Source organism: Poecilia reticulata, chromosome 2 (assembly GCF_904066995.2).
Source record: "Poecilia reticulata chromosome 2, P_reticulata-male-v2, whole genome shotgun sequence".
NCBI lineage: Eukaryota > Metazoa > Chordata > Actinopteri > Cyprinodontiformes > Poeciliidae > Poecilia > Poecilia reticulata.
The window spans coordinates 16,148,431-16,171,033 of record NC_088831.1 but is presented as its reverse complement, the minus strand read 5'-3'; the positions used below and the strand labels follow the sequence as shown (position 1 = coordinate 16,171,033).

The following is a 22,603-nucleotide window of genomic DNA, read 5'->3' as shown; positions in this document are numbered from 1 at the left end:
ACTGCAGCACATTTTCTGGAAAAGACCAAACGCAGCCTATCAGCATAAACCTCTCGTATTTATTAATAAGTGCGATGGTGGAGGTGTGATGACTGGACCTTGTTTTGCAGCTTCTGGACCTGCAGTCTAACTGTGAACTCTTACGGATTACTAGCCATGTCCATAAGCAACTGGCTGCAAACCCAAATTAACTACATAAACCTCACTATAGTATGGATTTCACTGAGAAAGCACGTCCATGCTTTACCTGACGCTTGGACCTCCATGATGTACTGGTGGAGGTCCTGACCCTGCTGCATCACCTCGTAGGCCATGTTGTTCATGGCAGTCTTCCTCTCTGCGTGCCGCTTCAGCCGCTGCTCTGCCAGGCTTATGTCTTCTGCACCGCCTGAGGAGGAGCTGCTGCTGCCGCTGCTGCTGCTGCCACCCGAACGGTTGGTGTCGCTCAGCTGACGGGACAGATCCTCGTTCCAGGCGTCCAACTCTGCTGTCACCTAAACGGACGGTCAGTCAGTCAGACCAAATGAAATGGGGACGCACTGATCCACTTTTTTCACTTGTGATACCAATACAAACATCAGATGTTTAGTAAAGGCCAAAACTGATCTGATATGAAAAAGAACAGACTGAATTACACATTTATTTGCTAACTCTGCACAAGGACAGTGCACTGAAATACACCAATAGGTTCACAGGATTGGTCAAATGTTGTAAAACCAACAACTTTAATTTGTTCAGTCAGTGCAATTAGGAGAGTAAAAGCCAATTTAAAGTAAATAATAACTAACAAAAAACAATCAGTTGACTATCTTGGTCAAATGTAAGAAATAAACTGGATAAATAAATAAACCTTTTTCAAATGGTTCACAAAGTGCAATCGGGAATTCTAAATATACTGTAAAATAAATAATAAAGCATGGCATCATTCAACATGCAAAGAAGAGATGTGCCCTTAAATTCTTATACCCAATCTAGAATTTGTTCAGTTTCGGGACCGAAACAGACATTAATATCGGATTAGTGAATCTAAACTAAACCAAATGAATGAAGAATGAATGACTGTAGGGATAAAAGCAAAACTTCATCTGACTCGAGTTTAAGAACTCAATTGACGTTAACATATGAACAGATGAGTTGTGTTGGTGGTTAACTAAAGCGGGGCTGTTAGATGGACATGCTCTTGTTCCTTCACCTCTAGCGTGTACTGCTCAAAGATGCGCAGCTGCAGAAAAATGTCCAGCTTGATTTTGCGCTCGTGGAACAGCTCCTCCATCTGGCCCTGGGCCTCGTCCAGCTGCTGCAGCACCCCCTGGATGTGCGCAATGGAACTGCAGTGTGGCGTCTTGCTGGTCGACATGGCTGCATCTCTACGGAAACGGGGGCAGAAGAAATGTGAGGAGCAGTGAACAAGACTGTTCAAAGAGCTTCTTGTTTTGGAATCCCATCTCAGAGAAGCTCATAGAATATGAAAAAATATGTTCTGTAGATGTTGGGATATTTCACCAGACAGGAGAGATGCTGTGATCTGCAAAAGTATTAGAGCAGATTATTATTGTTTGATTGTTTTCTTGTCACAATACAAACGCACACCTGAGTGTATTTTAATGGGTCTTTTATGTCACAGACCACAAAAAGTGATTGATTATCCTGAAGTGGAAGGACAATGATGCGTGGCTTTCAGTTTTTTAAACGAATCAAAATCTGGATAGAGTGAAGCATTTTTGTTTTCCCTCCCTTTTACCCGAACATAAAATCCAGTAAACCCATAAGTGTGTCATTAAAGCTCAGCATGAATCCAGCTGTTCCGTAAAAGTCGCAGGGGTTTGTTAGAGAACATTAACATCACAGCAGACATTTCAGGGATGGAGATGCGGAGAGTTTAAAGCAGATTGGTTCTACAGTAACGTCCCAATCCTTGAAGATCTCCCAGAGTTCTGATCAATCCATCATCTGGAGATGGAGAGACGATTAACCAGCTGGAAACTGACCCACACCACCAGGAACAAAACAATACCATCTACCTGAACTGAACGTCATGCTTTTAAAAATTGCTAAAACACATGCTGCAATTTTTCCAAGACAACTTCAACTCCGTTATCTATTTTTTTATTACTGTATGTTTAGATTAAGCAAAAGAACGAAGACAAAAGTTATGTCAATATTCCCACAAATAAGAGTACAACTAATAACAGCAATAACAGCATTAATATCATCAATACTAATGATAATATTGATGCTAACAATGCTATGTAACAACAACATAATATATCGACGCAGTTTCTCATGTTTAGTGTGAACCATATCCTCATACAAAAGTTTAAATTGTTCAATCAGATCATCAATAAAAACAAGAATTTGTTGGTAACACTTTATTTGAAGGGGGTGAATAATGTCATAACATTTGTCATGAACATGACATAACATCTGTCATGAACATGAATAAGTCTTCATGAATATTTATGACTGTTGTCATAAAGCGTCATTCGGTAAATTCTGACACTTTTAATACAAAGTTGACATTATTCAAAATGTCTTTGTTATGACAACTTGACATTAACCAAGAAATCATTACTGTTTAAACTTTACCTTTAATAACATAAAGTTACCTAATTTTTAAAGTGCCATCAGTAATACTTTTATAACAAATGTATATCAGTAATGATTTCTTGGTTAATGTCAAGTTGTCATAACAAAGAGATGTTGAATAATGTCAACTTTGTATTAAAAGTGTCAGAATTTACCAAATGACACTTTATGACAACAGTCATAAATATTCATGAAGGCTAATTCATGTTCATGACAGGTGCTATGTCATGTTTATGACAGTGTCATGACAGTCTTAATCACCCCCCTGCAAATAAAGTGTTAGCAATTTGTTTTATGTTTTCTTCAAAAAAGCTTGCAAAAAAAATGAAGAAAGTGAACAAAATAATGTGTCACAGTAGCACAAGCATCTGAGACTTTCTTCCTCGGGTTTTTTGCTTGAAGCAAACCTGATCTGCTCAAAGAACATGTTGGGTTTTCTCTCCAAAATGAGTTTGTGGTGAATAAAGAGGATTTTTTTTCAATGAATGGGATAACTGGGATAAGAATCAAAAGACTGAACAACCCGGAAACATGTTTAGTGACACAAAGAAAGTATACTGATAATTTCACTCTCTCTGTTTTTTTTAACTTTATGATTTCAACTCTTTTTCTTTTCTTTTCTTTTTTTGAGAAACAAAAACCAAGACGAAACTCATCATGTTCAATTGGGGTCTTATTAATATAACCCTACCTGACACAAATGATATATCTGACTTTTTAATGTCATTCTAAGTAACAGTATCATAACCACAGCTCTGTGGTGCGTCTGCTATCAGACGGAGTTGTCCTCTAGTCGTCACCGCTCCTCAGACTGCAGCGCGTTACCTGAGCTGCTGCATCAGTTCCTCTCCCTCTTTGATCACGTTGAGCGTGGCCTCCAGTGTGGCCGTCTGCTGCTGCTGGAACTGCTGAATCAGAGTCTGAACCGAGTCCACCGAGTCGCAGCTCACGTCTTCCAGCAGCTGCTTCTGCAGCTCCTCCATCCACGACCACAGCTGCACCCAGGCATGCATGCGCAAAACACACCATCAGTTCCTCCACACATTCAAAACCACCGCGTGGCAGAAAACTATATGGCACCATCAGCTGAGGTCAAAGATCATGGCTCACCTCCTTGGTGTGTGTGTGGAAGGAGACAGACATGTCGAGCAGCAGCTTCCTGTGCTCCACCCGCCGAACAAAGTCCTGGATCCGCACCTCCAGGTGTCGGGCGGCCTTGTAGATTTCCTCTGGGTCGCATTCTCCCGTTTGTGCCAGCTGCTCGGCCGCCTCCAGCAGCTTGTCTGCATTGGTGTATGTGTTCTGAAGGATGGAGAGAGGACCACCGTCATCATTATCATCATCATCAGGTGCAAAACAATATTTATTTGCAACACTGTAACCTTCATTTTAGAGAAAAACTTCTCCTGCCTGACAGGGGCGATCGGTTTGTGTGTGCACATGAAGCAATATGAGCCGGAATCTGAAGACCTTTTTTTTTCAGATGGTGTCACATTTGTAAGCAGGAGGGGTGTAACGACAACTCAGCGTACAAGATCTTGTGATATTAAAACATTACAGCATTTGTCGTCGATGCCTACATAAACAGTCACATGAACTCCCTTTCTTCCTCATTCTGACGCGTGCTTTGACCTTTCTACTGAGCGTATACACTGGTTTAAACCGTAAAGTTGCGCAGATTTTGCAGATTAGAGAGTGAATCAGGCTTTAAATGTTGGCACTAAATCAGTAACAGAAGGTAGGAAGCGGTTTGCAGCAGGACGGTGCTGCATTGGAAGTTGCTGGTGAAGTGTTAAGTGATCGCATTTAAATTATAAAAGCATGTAAAGTTCTGAAGTGGTGAATTATAGCCTGCCAGGTAGTTGCTGTGTCCCATTTATGTCCATTTCTCACACTGATCTAACAGGATGCACTGCAGCCTCAGAACTTTTTATCCATGGGGCAGATTTGGGGTTTTGACTTGGACTTCTGGAGAAGGTTAAATGATTACCTGCTAATTTAATTCTCTCACCAGCTGATGGACTCACACACTTGAATATATAAACGGAGAACAGCGACAAGCTCCCAGTGCTGGTGCTCTCTGATCTATACCAGACTAAATTGTGAATTTGTAAAACAGCTCTGTCGAGGACGGGTAACAGAGGAAAACACACAATGTCTCCCAGTCAGATTTAATGTCTGCAAGGCAGCAGCATCAACATTTCACTTTTAATAAACCCCTAAATAAAGGAACATAATCTTGTCTGAACTCTCTGCAGTAATCAGAAGGAAAAGTGGATTAGTATCCGTCTCATCTGGTAGGTGAGGGAGGACCTGAGATTTACCTCAGGAAATGTTCCACGGCTCAGACGTTGGGGGTATTTTACCCTGAGCTGAGGAGGAAGTAAAATGGAGGCAAGGAAGAAAACAGTATCTTCACATCTGTCACAGTGGATATTTCAAATGCTCGGTGGATTATTCAGAAAAAACAATTATAATCTACAAGTGAATTTTATGATCTGAACCACAACTGGTTAAATGTTGGTGAGGGTCTGAGACATGATGGAACAGAAATATTCTGTAGCTTCAATAAAAAATGAAAAAACTTTTTTTAGGCTATGAGGAATAAAGTCTTTAAAAAGACACAAAAATTATGAGAACATTAATTTAAACCACATAGTAAAGTATTTGAGGATTTCATCTTTTCAGGTGAGTTGATTGAGAGTCAGTTCTCATTTAAAAAGAAAGAGTGTGTCCATGTGTGTGTGTGCCATGTATTTGATGCATTGCAGGGACCATTTTTCTGACACACATTAAGTTGTGGGGACAACTGCTCCTTGTGGGGACCGAAGCCTGGTCTCCACAAATGGAAATGCTGCTTTTGGTTTAGAGGTTAGGGTTTATGACTAAGGTGTGAGTACATGTTGTTAAGGTTTAGGATTAGGTATGTAATGGTTAGGATTAGGGTTAGGATTAGGGGTAGGTTGCAGAAATGAATGGAAGTCAATGGAAAGTTCCCGCAAAGATAGTGTCAAACATGTGCATGTGTGCGTGTGTGTGTGTGCGTGTGTGTATTTAACAGTAAGAGACGGTTTAATGACCCCCCTCCAATGAGTTATGTCTTTAGTTATTCCTAACAGTGAAGATAAAAAACAAACACACACACACACAAGCACACACACACATGCTTATCCACACACAAGTTCATTGATGGAAGTGCTTGATGGTTGTTTCTATCGAGACTGTCAGTTGTCTGATTGCATTTGCTTTAATGTCAAGTAAGTGCATAGCTTCTAAACCTGTGTGCGTGTGTGTGTGTGTGGGGGGCTGAGGGGGGGTGTGCGTGTGCGTGTGTGTGTTTAAGCTGCGCAGAGAAGCAGATGTCTGAGGGTTCTGCTCTCTTCAGTGCTGAAGAAACTCGTAACACTTTATTCACATTAAAACCTTCAACATGTTTCTTTGTTTTCGGGTTTCTAGTTCAGACCTCGGGTCCTTGGCTCCTACATGAAGGACTGGGGAAGGAAAATTAAGAACATCTTTGGGACAACCTCATGACCATTTATGGTCATGTACATCTAGCCCTGTGTGTTTCCTGCTACCAGGCACATGGACTTCTAATATTCAGATTTAATTAGGGAAGATTACAAACAGACTGTAGTCAAAAAATATATATATTATTTTTAAATCAGCATGTTCATGACGTTTATTGATATTTTGACTACACAGAAATAATAAAAATAGATTTCAGACAGATAGAAATCATACAGCTTTCTTCTATCTGCGGTTCTTTTGTTCAAGTTAAAACTGAGTAAAGACAAAATTTAGTTTTCTGTCCAGGAAATCCAGATCAGTGTTTCCCAATGTGAAAAAGTAATTGCAGCTTGTTAAATCATAAACTGTGGATAGTCACATTGTTGGACAGCTGAGTTCAATTACATTAAACCGCAGCCAGGAATGAACACAGCCTGACCCGGAAAATCAACAAATCACTTAAACAGAACCTGCTTGTCAGCCTGAAGTAGACTGAAAGATTTACCAACCTGGCAATATGTGAAAACTTCCTTTAAGAATAATTTAGCAATAAAACCTCCTTTAAGCATTAGTGATAATTGGCAACAAGTATTTCTAGGACTACAATCAAGACTTTTTTTTAGCTATTGAGAGGTAGATCTGCTGATGGTCTTTGGGTCATTGATCTGTGGAGTAATACCACTCAACTGAAGGAAGGACATTCTCCATGGATCGCGAGTAACTCCGGATGTCTTTCTTTTCCAGACACTTTGTGTAGTCAGGTTCTAAGTATGTGATTTCTTGATTCTCCAGGTTATCAGGCCTGGATTTGACTGGTGAAATTCACTTAGTGTGAGAATTACATGGTTAAACACTGCTAATTCATGATTCAGCAAAGGGCAACTATTTTTTTCACTTTGGTCACTTTGGACACCTGTAGGGATAGTCCACCACAAGCTCACTAAACAACATAAGTAACTCGACGTGCAGACAAGCTCACCTGGGCTACATCTTCAAAGTCATCGTGTCTTTTCTGCAGGGCTCGGGCTCGATGGAGGGATTTTCCAACACCTGTGTGTTTGCTGAGGAAAGCTTCCCCGTGGTTTTCTATCCAGTCCAGAACCTGCACAATACAGAACAGACACTTTTATTTTGATCATTTCCCAACACAAAGTCACCAGGAACCCCAGATGTAAAGAGATGCACATGTCCCAGACAGTTTAACCCTTGTGCAATCTTAAATATCCTGTTTACTCCCCTTGTTTTATGGGCCAAAAATGACCCGCCCCAACAGAGCCCCAAGTGAAGCAGTTTAAATGAATTTTAAATCCAAATGTATTTTGCATGATGAAAACAATTTGTTATTCATCAATTCAACTCAATTGAATTTATTTTTATTGTTTATTTTTTGCTACACAAATAGATTACCACAAACCAGCTGCCATAACTGTTTTCTTTTACACAGTAAAAGTTTAGTATTACAGTTAGAGAAATGTGAAGTAATTACTTCTGATTTAATTGTATTGGACGAGAAAAAAAACTGTCAAAAATGTAATCTATATTATAATAACACTTCTCTAATAAAACAACTAAACAACAAAATGTTGCTTGATTTTGTGAATAATTTTCAACATCTTATGTTTATGATCTCTGTACTCTTTCAAATTTCCATCATTATCACTTTTTATTTTTTACATTTCCTTTAGGGGGCGCTGTAGTCAATCATCTACCTTTGAGTCACTCGATCCCTATTTCATTCTATTCCATCACATCTCCTGAGTTTGGAAGCTTTTCCACGGAGTTAACAGGAATTTAGAGGGAATTCTTTGGAATTTATTGGAATATACTGGGAAAAAAACCCTTTTATTTGAAATATTGAAGGTTGTAATTTAACAACAATGTTAGTTGGGAAATAAATGTCTATCATAATCTTAAATAAAACATCCACATTTCATGCAAGTCCACTTCACTTTGTCAGTGTGTTTGTTGGTTTCTACAGATGTAGCAGAAAAATCACGCTGACAGCTGAAGGAGGAACAGCTCATCCTGCTCTCTCTCATCCTTACTGATAACTTTGCCTGTCAGTTATTTTTAAAGTCACAAGTTTTTATAGTTATATTCACATTATCGTCGTCATAACTGGATTACTTCAAACCTAAGGACTGTGGGAACCTCTTACTTTTATTTTTACCTTACTTTTCTTCAACTTCAAGTTGAACCAGAGCAAAATGCCTCCGGCCGACCCCACGGACATTAGCAGACTTCAGTCTATAGAAATGAAGATTTAACGGTGAACTTTGAGATAAACGCTACCTGTGGAAATTAAACAACTCTTCCTCAAATCAGCGGAGAGGTCGTACGCCCCGCACCAAGCAGCTCACCCTGGATCGCTCAGGGCGCCAAGCCGAAACAAAAGTCTCACACTGCAGATCCCGTGAGACGACTAACGGGGAGAACCCCTCACCTGGACGAATCAGCGTGGCCGGCTCTGAGCAGAAATCCACCTTCAACTTCAACAACCAAAACGGCTCCACTGACCCCGCTCCCAAGGACAAAGTGACCAGCCCAAGCCTCAAAACACTCTGACTCTGTGGGAATCCCACTGATAAACAGGTTTTCTGCACTTCAGCCTGGGGCTCTGAGGGAAACCTCGCCTTCAAACATCAACAATGAGGCTAGACCAACACATCCACCCCACAAAGCTCCAAAGGACAAAATGACCACCAGGAAAATGAAAGGTATGCTAAGAGTGCTTATTGTTGGAGATGAGACAGTAAATGGAATCAGTCATGTTTGCAATCCCAAGAAAACGAGAGTGGTTTCTTTTCTTGGTGACACTGTATCTGATTTGACTCATAAGTTGCTCTCTCTAACCACTGATCAGCCAAATACTGAGACTTTAGTTGAGCATGTTGGAGCCAACGATGTGGCAAAGCAAAAATCTAAGAGTCCAAAAAAGGACTTTAATATTCTTCTGAACACTATGGGAAAATTAAAAATGAAATTATTTCTCAGTGGTCCAATTTCATCACCTCAATGGGGAGACGAAAAACATTCCAGGCTGGACATGATAAACAAATGGCTGAGAGGCGGACGCAATCTTAACAAACATGGGATAAAGATGCTCACTGCAAACCTTTTTCATTTTATCAACAAGGACAACAATGTGACCATCGCTTCAGAAGAACAGGCTCAAGGATGTCTGACAAGGATGGAACCCTCTGCGTATCAGGAGCAAACTATTCCAGAACAAGCTGACATAACATCGACTAGAGAGAGAGCGACTGGTTCCCCTCCTCCTTCCCTCTCTGCTCCTCCACTCATTCACTGCATTCACAAGATACCTATGAAGAAATGTCTTCTGGACCAGAGTTTCTCAAATTTACAGATGGAATGGACCAACAGGTTCGCCTCGGCACGTCTCTCCTTAGCGCTCACTTGTAAAAGTGTTCAACGATCCATTTAAATACAGACTGTGGGAGAACCACAGTGCTGGTTCTGTTGGACCTCAATGCAGCTTTCGACACTGTTGACCACAACATTTTACTGAGACTACCCCAAGGTTCAATCCTAGGACCCCTCCTATTCAATATTTATATATTATATAGATCTACGGTCAATGCACAGCTTCAGTTATTACAACTAAAACCAGCGATTAGCCCAAAACCTGGGAGTAGTGATGGACTCTGACCTGAACCTTCAGAGCCACATTAAGACAGTCACAAAGTCGGCCTTCTATCACCTGAAGAACATCTCCAGGATTAGAGGACTGATGTCTCAGCGCGATCTAGAGAAACTCATCCATGTGTTTATCTTTAGTAGCATTGATGACTGCAACAGCGTCTTCACAGATTGTCCAACAAATCAGTCAGCTTCAGCTGATCCAGATGCTGCTGCTGTTCTGACTAAAACCAGGAAGATAGAACCCATAACACCAGTTTTAAAGTCCCTACACTGGCTCCCTGTAACTCAGAGAATAGACTTTAAAATACTGTTTAGTTTATAAATCACTATACAGTTTAGCACCACAATACAACAAAGATCTGCTGTTGTTGTACCAACCTTCCAGACCCCTCAGGTTCTGGTTCTGCTCTACAATCCCCAGAACCAGAACCAAACGAGGAGAAGCAGCATTCAGCTTCTATGCACCACAAATCTGGAACAAACTTCCAGAAAACGGTAAAACAGCTGAAACACCTCAACTAAAAACCCACCTGGTTAGAGTTGGATTTGAAACGTAATCAATTTAGTGGTGGCACTTGACTTAATGTAATGTTTTGATTGAAGATTCTACATTGCATGACTTTGTGTAATGATGTAAAGCACTTTGAAATGCCCTGCTGCTGAAATATACAAATAAAATTTGACTGATTGATTGATTGATTCTTAGGGTTTGACTGATGAAGCTGAACTCAGCTCAGTGTGTTAATCATAACACACACATAGCTAATTGTGTTCTGAATGAGACTTTCATAGAAGAAACATTTTTATTCATTTTTGAAAGTGACAGGGGTTTTTTAATCTTATTTGAAGGTGTCATGACCGTCTTCCCTTTCACTCTCACAGCTGTCAAACGTCCCCACTGAGTCCCGCCTCCGTCCAGCCCACCTGCCTGAACTCTCCTTGGTTCTCATGCGCATTGGATGATCAGCTGACCATACGATCTCCCTCTCCACAGGGCCGCATCTCTGATCCGTTCTGGGCCCATGAAGAAGCAGAGTGACACGGAGAGCTCAGTGTGAGGTAGGAGGCCAGCTGACTGCAGCTGGACTCTAAAACAACATTACACGTTCCGTCTCAGCTTCACTCTGCTCCTCTCCAGGGTCACATTTATCCTGCACTGCTACAACTCAGGCTGAAACAACTTTGTTTCACTGATTTATATATTCCAGTGGCATGAAGTTTCTTTCTCACTTCTTAACTTGTCTGACTTTCTGTGCACGTCTCTCCTTGCGTGCATCTCCCTGGGGTCCGGTAGGAAGTGAAGCATGACAAGTAGAACGGGCAATGCTCTGCTGACAGCTCTGCTCTCTGTTTCAGCCAGTGGCTTTGTCTTTAACAGCCACTCTCTGAGGTCTCATAATAATGTCACCAAGGTGCCAAAATCAGAACACACATCTCTAAATTTTTAGTTTGGAGCTGAGTGACCTGATTCTGGCTCCTCACTCAACAAACACTACAGAATGAACAAATATTATGGAATGAAGACGACAGCGGCGGCGACAGCAGCGGCGTTAACATGTGGTGTTTCTAGCCTGAAGATCACACTGGACACAGATCATTAAGACTAAAATCTGCAGTTTGTGCTGACAAAAACTCATAAGTAAACTTCTTTCTTGACAAAAGTGATTTAGGTAAAGAAAAAAAAAGTCATTTTTGACCAAAAAAAAAAAAAAACAACACTTTGATAATTATTTTAGGAAGGTGACAAAATGTTGGTTGGTACATGTGCCACTCACACTGAGGCTGCTGTTAGAAGTGCTTTCAGACAAATGCAGTGGTCAAAGTGTGAACTACACCTGGAAGTGGCAGTCCGCAGTGGGTCGACCATGTGGATTTTTGATGATAAAGTCAGTAAATAATTTCAACCCTGAGCTACGTTATGCAATAAGCATGTCCTCTATAACTGGTATATAAGTTTAGACAACATAACCAAAACTTAATGTTATTTTTAATTTTGGGTATGAAGCATTTCAGATACAGACAACTGATGAGTAATGCTACTATTAAAAAGTCATATTTTAAATTTTGATATCGTTGTAGGAAAAGTAACAAATCTGAATTTATTTTGATTATAAAACTTGGAATAACATTATCACATTAGATTGCAAGAAATAATAAATATTGACGAATAAATAATTATTTTCATAAGTACATACCATTATACTTTTTTATCATAAGACCTGGGATAAAAGGTTCTAATACATAGCAGTAAAAGAATCCAGCTGTATTGGAGACATTGCAGCACAGACACCAATGGTTGTGTAAAAACATATTTAGAAATTCAACTAACAGTGAGTTTATATGTATTTGAAACACTAATGATTTAAAAACAATGTTTTTTAAAAAACATTTTGACTCAATTTTAAAGTTTTGTTGTGTTTTTGTATTAAAAGATGTTATGTTGACAGGAAATGTAAAAATATTACTGGGAAAGTATATATGTTACCAGAAGACGTTGTTAGTGATTTGCTATTTAAACCCACAACTATAGAGTCTCATAAACAATAAATCAAAAAAATATATAATTAAAATAAATGTCAATTATTTGCACTTCTGTTAAATCCAAATGCAGTCAGCAGCTCCTTAGCCTGATGAGCGTCTGGTGAGGGAATTTAACATGCTACTGGTGCCCAGGCAGGGTCAGACAACGCTAAGACCACACTGAGTCTGAAAAGAGTTGATCTTCACATGAAACATTTTTACTGGAATCAACATCAAAATTTGAAAATAACCTGGTGTTCTGCTGCTCCGCTCTCTGCTCACATACATCTGAATACATCAAACTGTTTCACATCACTTCGTATGGAGAACCTCTGCAGACACATTCCAGCACTACCAGGAATACCTGATTGTACGTGGTTCTTATTACTTCTTATTCGCATTTACATCCCTCGCTCTCGTCCACTCCAGCTAATCACAGCCACTCCACTGACTCTAAATACAGCTGTGATATTGAATCTGGAGCTCCTGAATATCCACAGAGGCTTGGGGAATGTGGCCTGACGCCTCTCCAAGCCTCTCGCTCTGTGTCTGTGTGGGATGATCAGCGGTAGCAGCGCAGTTTTTTATCTCAGGAATTTCTACATTAAACCGGGAGCAGACGGAAGGAGAGGACAGCAGGGATGAATGAACGCACCGTGCTGATGCTCATCTGTTTTGCACTGCACACGCTGCTAACATCGACACTCCACCACATGCTTACACACAGCGTGACATGATCCAAGTGGGTCAGCTTTTTGGCTCTCTCGCATCCCAGCTGATTGGCCCGATCCACAATTACAGCCGTGTTCAAAATAATAGCAGTCCAACATCTCTGAACCAGATCAATAACTGTAACTGGGGGAGGTTATATTTCTACATAGCCAGTTATTAGCAGTAGGTGTAGTAAAGCAATAGAAAACCCAACATTCATGACATGAATTCTGCTGATTCTGTGTAATCGAACCATAAATAAATGAGGTGAGTTAAAAATAAAAACAGAGTGGAGCTGAATCATTGGCCAGACATTCGCTCTGTGAACAAACAGCAGTCAGACAGTCAAACAGATGAAAAAGACAGCAGATGTTGTTCAGATTGGTTGGAGTGCATTCCTGGGAAAGTATGAGTTAAATGGTTCAGTCCAAGTACTGTTCAGGACAGCAGCAATCTTTGGGTCAAAGGCTGACTGCAGAGGAGAGCAGACACAAGGAAGTGCAGAAAATGAGTGGCTGAGCAGTTAAAATGAAGAGAAACCAAAACCACACAGACATGGCAGTGAAAGGAAAACTACCATTGTAGTGGGTCGGTGAATAGCAAAAAGTTAAAAACTGAGCCAACAATTAGCTCCAAGGTGATCAAGGAAGGTCAACACCACAGCAATGTAACAACTAGAAGCTGAGTTTTGTTCAGATTTTAACCAGAAACCTCAGCATGATGGAAGACAATAACATGGGCTAAAGAGATAAGAGTTCACCAAAGTTGATTTTCTGCCCTAAAGAGGACCAGTGAAAGCAAGATTGATCTATTTGGGTGTGAGATCTGCAGACAGCTTTTCCATCAAACACTGAAATCAGGCCACAGTGCACTGTGAAGTTCATGTTGCTTTTTTTACCTAAGAGGAAATTCTCTGATCTTATTTCCAGACCAACAAGAACTAACATGAAGCTACCAGCTCAGTCTCTGAACCTTAACCCGCTACAAAACCTGGGAGGTGTCATCCAACATGTTCATGTTTCTGAGGCAGAACCATGAGCTGCAGAGGAACTGTGATGTTGTCCAGTAGCCCTGGACTAGAATGCAGTGGGCAGAACCCACTTTGACCGCATGCAACACAAAAGTGAAACAATTTCCAGAAACTAGGACTTACGCCACTAAATATGAGTCCAGTGATTGACCTTGCACAAATGTATGAGTTTTTGTGTTGGTGACTGAGAGCTTTGCGAGTGTATACCTGCTGCACATCTTGCTGGAACACGCACAGCTGCAGCCGCTGGTGCAGTCGGACCTTTCGATGTTGCCAAATGTTCTCCAGACGCCGCTGATGGTGAAGGACCTCATGCACCACGTCCAGGATGCAGTGAACCTGAGAGGTTACCCCAACGGGTTTAGATCATATGCAAATACGCTCAAAGGTCATCTGGTACTGATCCACTGACCGCTTTGGAGTAGTTAGCCGTTGCTGTGAGGGAGTCGGAGTTGCCTGGACTCAGAGGTCTCTGCAGCACGTCCAGCAGAGCTTTCCCATCTTGACTCACCTGGACATGGAAACAGATGTGTTCTGCAGACATGACACCGCTCACACACAAAGGAAAAACACTGAACTGTAATGTTTAGGGGAGTGATGACGTCTTGTTGCATGCCAAATATCTCTCGCTAATATGAAATTTATCTCACAAAAGTGCTACCTGATCGATGTTTGGTTGTGACTTTGGTGACGTAGACATAAGCTGTTTGTAACTGAAGCTCTTGTTATGAAGTAAGACAGGAAGAAGTGTTTGGTTTGCCCTTTAGTGGTTGGCAGACATGATTTGGTCACATCACTTTTACAGAAGTCTCTGCATTTCAACATGTGCCCAGAAAAAAGAAATGGACCAGATCTGAACAAGTATTATGTGGTGAGGTGTTCACTGCTAACAATGCTAAAGCTCCATAGCTTGATCTTTGAAGGGTAACTAAAGGACAATTACGCCATTTTTGAAGTAACCTTGGACAACATTTGATCCTGATGTCATCAAAATAGAAAATACTAAACACTCATCAAACCTGGATTGTCAATTTTTTTTTTTTGCTGAACCAGGAGAAGTAGCTAAAGTAAAGTTGTGCTTACAGTATGCATACATATTATATCCGTTAAAAGTCGTGTGTAGCTTCCTTCATTTATCTTGTTAAGAGACATCAAGTCCAGACATGGAACCATTTTTATGCGACTCCTACAACCAACAATGCAGCAGGAGTCTGCCAAGCCGAACTGCCTCAGTATGAAGCTGTGCCTAGAATTTGATGTCTGTATATATATACAGACTTATCTTTTTATAGATAAGCATAAACTGAGCAACAGCTTGTCTAAAGATAAAACAGCAGACGGCAGCTAAGAACAGGGAAGAGTGGGAGTGCTCCAGAACTAAATTTAGTGGAGTGTTTTCAGACAGCTTGAAGGGTCAGTGCAGCGGCTGAGCATCGCCGCCCTGTTATCACAGCCAATCACAGTCTGCAACACTGACGGCACAGAAGAGCATTACTGTTCTCCATCACCTAAAGACCTGGTGTTTGCATAGAAAAAAAATGGCACCTTTATAGTATGTTGAGAAAGTCATTTCCAGTGTGTTTTATTAGAGAAAGTGGTGCTTTTGGCATCTGGTAGCTTGCAGGTTCTGAGCAGCAGCTGGACGTTAAATTGTGTTTGTATACAAGCATTATGATAAAGACATTAAAGAAAACACACTTCTATGAGCAGCGGTGGAGCAATGACTCCATCTGTTGCTCATAAGCAGCTTGAAGGGTCTTGGTTGTGCGGTGGTCTTACCTCGGTGTAAGCCTGGGTCACCTGCTCATACAGGCTCTGGTGCCGATGGATGGCGATCTCCAGCTCCTGCATCTCCGACGGTAACCCACCCTCACTGCACACTTTACACCAGGTCTCCACCTCGGACAGGAACTGAGGAACCGGATTAAAGCCTTAAATTGTGCAATGCATGTGTGTTTGTTGAACTGTATGTCATATTTAAAGGGGTTCAGCTCTCCATTGAACGCATTCTGGTCTACTCAGGATCTTATTGGTTAGAATTCAAAAAGAATAGTTGGGCCACGGGACTTTTCTCTAACTATCTGCACCCCTCACAACAGGGTTTAAGCACAACCCACATAAGGAGGAATTAGTCCTCAACGCAGCTATCGCAGGTTCGATTCCCAGTCTGATGACATTTGCCGCATGTTTTTCCCCTTTTCTGTCTGAGTACCCTCAAATAAATGATACTAGATATAAAATCTTAAAAAAAGGAATGGAACATGCTGTATCTACTGAAAAGAATATTCAAAACATTCTATTTAATAATTCATTTGGTTTTGAGTTGTGATGTCTCTTCCTGTGAGTCTGTGTTCTACACTGCAAAAACTGAAATCTTAGTAAGATTAAATATCTTAAATTAAGGAGATTTTTCTTGTTTTCTTTCTGACAAGATAATTTTTCTCACCAAGAGGGATTTATGTAAGAATATTTTTCTTATTTTAAGTGTTTTTGTACTTAATTATCTCAGTAAGATATAAAAGCTTAATATTAAGAAAATATTACTTATTATGAGTAAATATGTGCTAGAATCTAGAATATCAATATTTACCAACCAAACTTCAAGTCTAGAACTTATTTTATATAAGTAAAAATTTCTTATTTCAAGCACATAAAGCAAAATCACATACTTAATGAAATGTCTTCAGATAATTAAAACAGACTATGTCCAAATGGAATCCTTTGTGTTATTGACAATGAAAAATAAAAACCCCATGATCTTATACTCTTGTATAAGTTGGCAGAGTGTACTGGAAATTATAATTTAATATTTAAACGGTTGACATTTAACACAACAATTTCAGAGACAATATCAGTTTATATATCAAGATAATTCTTGGCATGTTTCCGTCTGCTACGGACCTTAATCTGATCTTCTTGATGCAAGATGTGGGACCTCTTACTGACATGTCATGAAATTTCTATTGATGTGTGATTTGAAATGGCTGGTATTCCACACAATGAGATTAGAATCAACAATATTGATTAGCTCAATGTCATGATAAATATTTTAACTTTTGGTTTATATTTCAAATTTTTACTTTATAAGTTATTAATATTAGTTTGAACAATATTTTATTGTTCAAACTAACAATAACAAGTAGTCCTTGTTTGATTTAATTATGACATCATACAATCCAAATAGGAAAGCGCCCAAAATGTCAGTGAGATAGTATTAATGTTCAATACAACAGATTTTCTTTCCGATCCAATACCGAGTAAAATTTAAGCTGGTATTGGCAATACAGATCCCATACTTTGTGCAAAAGACAGTTAATTTGTTTCTTAATTAAATAAAAAATAAATGTAATCCATATCTTGGCTTCATAAAAAGAACACAATGTACTCTGATGCACTCATTTTAAACTCAGAAGTACATTGAGACAACAATCTCGTTTACTATAAACTATTTTAATTCAGCTGAAATATACAAAACATGTGAAAATCGAGTTGCAAACTAAAAAAAAGAAAATTAGTAAAGTAATAACCCACTAAATACATCCTTGTTTAATTATTAAAACTACTATAAAATGACAGCTGAAATAGCTCCATGTCACTTTTTGTATAATCTGTCAACATGTTCATTTCTGAGTGAGGTAGAGTCAGCAGCACGCTGCGCATGGGCATTACGTCCTTACACATTACATACTTACCAAGCGGAAGAAAAAGTAGTTCCCATTAACAACGTTTCATTTAGGCAAGATCTCAATAATTTAGTTACTTTCTAACGTACTGTAGTTAATCTACATTATCTCAAATTACTAAAGTGTTGAAAGTATTGATCCTTGGATCTGACAATAGATTTTAAAGAATTAAGTTCTGGTATCGGAAGAATCGATATTTCAGTATCAATCCGCACATCACTAACGGCAACGCCAGAGATCATTTAACTGCCCTGATTAACGGTTAATTCAGTTGTAACAGCCTAACTACGCTTTTATCTACTGTACTTTTATAAGATTTTCTTTTGGCAAATTCTCTAATCTCGGTTGGACATGAATGAAGATGGAGGACTTTTTTACGTGTATAGGCCCTACAGCTGCTGTACTCAGAGGTAAGTTTAAAGTTGTCTGTCTTTCTAAGATAAGCTAACTGAAGCTAGTTAGCATGTCGTGATTTGCCAATTTTCATCCGCGGGTTAAAGAGCCGCTCTTGTGAATATGAGCTTTGAACAGTTATTAACCACAATGGCTGTGGCTTAAAAATAATATCGACACGAGTTCTTGGTAGCTTCCGTTTTTTAACATAGCTAAGGTGGCTTATCATATAGCTTCTGATTCGGGAAATGGTTAAAGGGCAATTCCGCCTAGTATTTCACTCACTGAGGGTGTTTTATGTGCTGTAATTTAAAAACTTAAATGCAATGAGTCAAAAAGGTTAGATATTCCACACTGTTACCAGGATATTTTAAACACTATTTTTAATTGGTGAATTTAAGTAGTCCTAGTTTGATTTAATTAAAATGACTTTCTTGCCATCTTGCATTCATGTAATATTGTAATTGAGCACATGAACTAAAATAAGACTTGTTTTATTTTTCAAGTAAACCAAACTGTTGCCATGGTGAAGCCTATGCCAGACACATCTCCAATCACGTATTGCACCATCTACAAGAAACTTTGGGAAATGCAAGTGACAGCATCCTTCACATTCTTGAGGTAAGAAATTTATGATACTGATTCATCATTACACTGATTAGTCCCTAAAACGTGGTTTGTTTTGTGATTGTTTTTCTGTCTGTGCTCCAATTAGCAGATGACCCAACAACTTCAAACAAGATCACTTTTCAGCTCTGTGGTGATCATGAAACCAACTTTCTACTGGCCATTGGAACCATGCCTGCCCTGATCTTCTGAAAGGAGGACATCACAGCTACTACACCTTTCAGCATCCGTGTGTGTGGCCACTCCTCTCTGTGCTGCTGACAGACGTCTTGAGAACGCCGTCCGTAACTGAGGCAAGACTTCCACATATAAAAGGCTATTGCTGATTGGAAGAAGTTCATTGCGGAGGAAGCTCCTATTGTTGACATCTAATCCCAAGATTTTTTTTTGCTTTGGACAATTTGGTTTGCTTGACTCTTAGTGCGGCTGATGTGTCAGATCGTCATTGTTCTGTCATTTTACAGGATTGTTTCAGAATCAGATGCCCATCCAGACTTTAAATTTTGACCAGTAGTCATGTTTTATTGTGTTTATGTGAAACTAAAACGTAATAAAGATGTTAAAAGTAATTGAACTCATGTCTTCATTTCAGCAAGCCAATAACATCTCTTGTTCCAGTATTCACAGGATAAATTTTTGGATTTTTGTCTTAGCATAAGAACCTTGAGTAAAGCTGTGACAAAATATATATTTTAATCCTATGCAACAATAAAAATAAACTAGATTTAGGTATATCACTGCAAAAAGTCCCCTTTCAAAAACAAGAAAAAAAAAGTACAAAAATATGGTATAATTTTCTTAAAATAAGAAAAATTATCTGCCAACAGAACAAGAAAATTTATCTTGTCAAGATTTTCCAAAATAAGAAAAAATATCTAACCAAGATAAACCTACAAATATCTTAAAATTAGTGTATTTGTACTTAAAACAAGCCAATTTTACTAATACAAATAGAAAATATGAGATTTATTTTCTTAATACATAGAACATTTTCCTTAAAATAAGAAAATTTTACGCTATTTCAAGAAATTCAGTGTCAAGTAACATTTTCTTTACTTGAGATAATTTTTCTTAAAATAAGATAATATATCTTACTCGTATAAGTAAAATTGGCTTGTTTTAAGTAAATATACACTAATTTTAAGATATTGTAGGTTTATCTTGGTTAGATATTTTTTCTTGTTTTAGAAAATCTTGACAAGATAAATTTTCTTGTTCTGTTGGCAGATAATTTTTCTTATTTTAAGAAAATTATACCCTATTTTTGTACTTTTTTTTCTTGTTTTTGAAAGGGGACTTTTTGCAGTGTAACTGCTGTCCTCTCACTCATCCGATGTCTCTTCTCTTTTATCTCCTCTTCGCCCAAACATACACTAGAATAAAATGTCAAGAGCCCAGCAGGAATCAAACAGCCCCATCAGTTGCCATGTCAACCTTCCAGGAATCAGCAGCGAAGCTCTTTCATCTATTAAATATAATCAAGCAGTAAAAAATGTCCCACTTTCATGTAACATTCTGGACACGTGTTTGCAGCAAAGAGCCTTGGTGATTGGAGAGTTAGATATTAGCAGCTTGTTTGTGAAAGAAACTGTTCCAGCTCCGATGTGGGAGCCATTACATCAGTTTAAGAGGCTTTCTACTTGTTCCACAAACACATGAGCAAATGAGCTGCTTTTCTTTGCCAGACGACAATAATCACTCGCACGGTTCTGATCTCACCTGCTCAGCCTTCTGATGAAAGACGGACGACATGGCGAGGATGGTGGAGCGTTCGTCAAGTGCAGCAGCAAAACTTTTCCAGTCCTGATCCAGCTGACTGGAGATCTGCTTGATCTGCGTGGAGGCATAGTGGCCGGCCTCAGCCAGCCGGCTCGCCACTGACATGATTCTGTTGATGTTTACGTAGGCATTCTGGGAAGGACATTTTTAAACAATTCTATGTCATCTTCATACATTCAGGGTCAGATTTTAGGAGAAAAAAGTGAAGCTTGTGATGATGTCCTACCATAGAGTTCATGGCAAAGTGGTTGTGCTGCGTCTGCAGCTCCACAGCGTACTGGTAACTGCGACCGATCTCTGTGTGGCTCTGCAGAAACACCTCCTTGTTGTGGCTGATCCAGTCGAACATCTGCACAGACATTCAAACCCGCGCACACACATTATATTAGTTCACTGGCAACAGATGTGAATGGAGTTTAAATGCCAGGAAGGAAAGAAGAAAACACTGTAAAAACCACAGAGAAGAAGTGGAGAAACAATGGGAATTCTGATGTCGCTTGTTTTATGTAACCGTTTCATGTTCAAATTACTACTTTAAATTAAGTTTTCATGCCGAACATAAGCGGGTTTCACTGTATTTACATAACAAGATATGTTGAAACAACTCAAACTAAGTGAGTTAATCGAACGTAATCCTGTCACTTTAAATCTAATAGATATGTATGCAAATGAATATTGTCCCTAGTTGCCTTCCATATGGGACTGCACATCTGCTGAGTTCATCATCAAACTACTGCTCAGTCCAACACTCTTAACAAAGGCTGTAAATGGCATCAGCGAACAGCATGGAGGAGCTTTGTTGTGGTCAATACGAGGGGCAGGGTCAGAAAGGACAGGAGCTTCTTACAGAGATAGAAACCAGTTTGAAGGAATCACATTAGTGTCCTCCCTATGATGTGAAGTCAATTTTGTTTTGAGTTATTTTTTTATTTATGCAGCATTTTAATAACAACTGGAGGTAATATAATTGCTGGATTGTGTGATAAAATGGCACTACTTATTACATCCTACTGTGGTGGCCTTTGTTTACTTTAATAGGAAGGGAGATTGTGAGAGAGGAGGAAGTCAAAGGTCAAGGGGCTTGAACCGCAACAAGAACTCCATACGTCGGTTGCACGTTTTACCCCAGCATGATGCTCGCGCTCCCATAATACTCTTCCTTTAAGGAACCATTGGGAGGACACTAATGAAGCATTAAGGAAGCACAAGGGAAACGCAGGAAAATACTACAAAAGCCTCAGGAAAGCACTGGGGAAACACTGAAAAATCTCCTGGGAAACACAGGGGAAAACAAAGAAGATGAAGAATTACTAGGGAGACAATGAGGAAGCATTAAGATAACATTAAGGAAACACTGAGGAAAAGTTAAGGAAACATTAAGGAGATACTGGGGAAACACTGAGGAAGCATGTAGGAAACATTAAGGAAACACTGAGGAAACATGTAGGAAACATTAAGGAAACACTGAGGAAACACTGAGGAAACATGTAGGAAACATTAAGGAAGCTTTGGGGAAACACTGAGGAAAGACCAATGAAGCACTGGGGAAACAGTGGAGAATTAGCGAACGAGCAGTGGAAGACGTATTGGGGGTTGTGTGATCTTATTTCAGCTCATAAATCACACAGGAAAACACTTGGGGAAACACTGGACACAAATGACTCCTCAATTCAATCAGCTCTCCAGGAGAGCTGGTCCATGATGAGACATTTCAGATTCTTGCTCATAACATGTAAAGTATTCCCAGGCGATTGCTCTGACTCATCTGGCATGTCTGCAGGGCAGATGGTTGGTAAAGTGCTACACTAACTGTGGTCTGAACAAGAGAAGCAAAAGAAAACCACAACATAAACCTCTTTTCAATTGGAGACAAACTCCACTATACGTCAGTCTTTTCAGAGAGATGGGGAGATGGTTACGGTTCAGTATATTTGCCTGTGTTGCCATAGCAATGAAACAAACCGCCAGGTCTGATCGGTGAGCCCCAGCTGGACCGGAGCGGCTAGTCCCTCAGTGTGAACTGGTCTTAGCATCCCCACAGACTCTCAGTGTGACAATGTGAAGCAAAGCAGCCGTTTCTCCTGCCTGTTTGCTTTCCAGT

At 39.7% G+C, this 22,603-nt stretch overlaps 1 protein-coding gene and 1 long non-coding RNA gene across 4 annotated transcripts in view; one reads left to right on the top strand and one right to left on the bottom strand.

Annotated features, from left to right (window-relative positions):
• The window catches only part of kalrna (kalirin RhoGEF kinase a), a 151,153-nt gene that overhangs the window by 78,385 nt on the left and 50,165 nt on the right, over positions 1-22,603 (bottom strand). For both annotated transcript variants that reach the window (XM_081598517.1, XM_008438392.3), the window contains exons 9-18: positions 20,729-20,851; positions 20,443-20,634; positions 15,800-15,931; positions 14,433-14,531; positions 14,228-14,359; positions 7,076-7,198; positions 3,697-3,888; positions 3,412-3,581; positions 1,193-1,367; positions 248-494 (exon numbers count right to left, since the gene is read on the bottom strand). In XM_081598517.1, coding sequence (XP_081454643.1) covers positions 248-494; positions 1,193-1,367; positions 3,412-3,581; positions 3,697-3,888; positions 7,076-7,198; positions 14,228-14,359; positions 14,433-14,531; positions 15,800-15,931; positions 20,443-20,634; positions 20,729-20,851 — 1,585 coding nt within the window. The remainder of the gene's footprint in view (positions 1-247; positions 495-1,192; positions 1,368-3,411; positions 3,582-3,696; positions 3,889-7,075; positions 7,199-14,227; positions 14,360-14,432; positions 14,532-15,799; positions 15,932-20,442; positions 20,635-20,728; positions 20,852-22,603) is intronic.
• LOC145548057 (uncharacterized) lies at positions 17,184-19,252 on the top strand. Of its 2 annotated transcripts, none has more exons than XR_014084342.1 (3): positions 17,184-18,113; positions 18,603-18,717; positions 18,815-19,252. It is a non-coding gene; the product is annotated as an uncharacterized LOC145548057 (long non-coding RNA). The 2 variants fall into 2 exon arrangements; XR_014084341.1 differs by having other exon boundaries at positions 17,185-18,113; positions 18,812-19,252.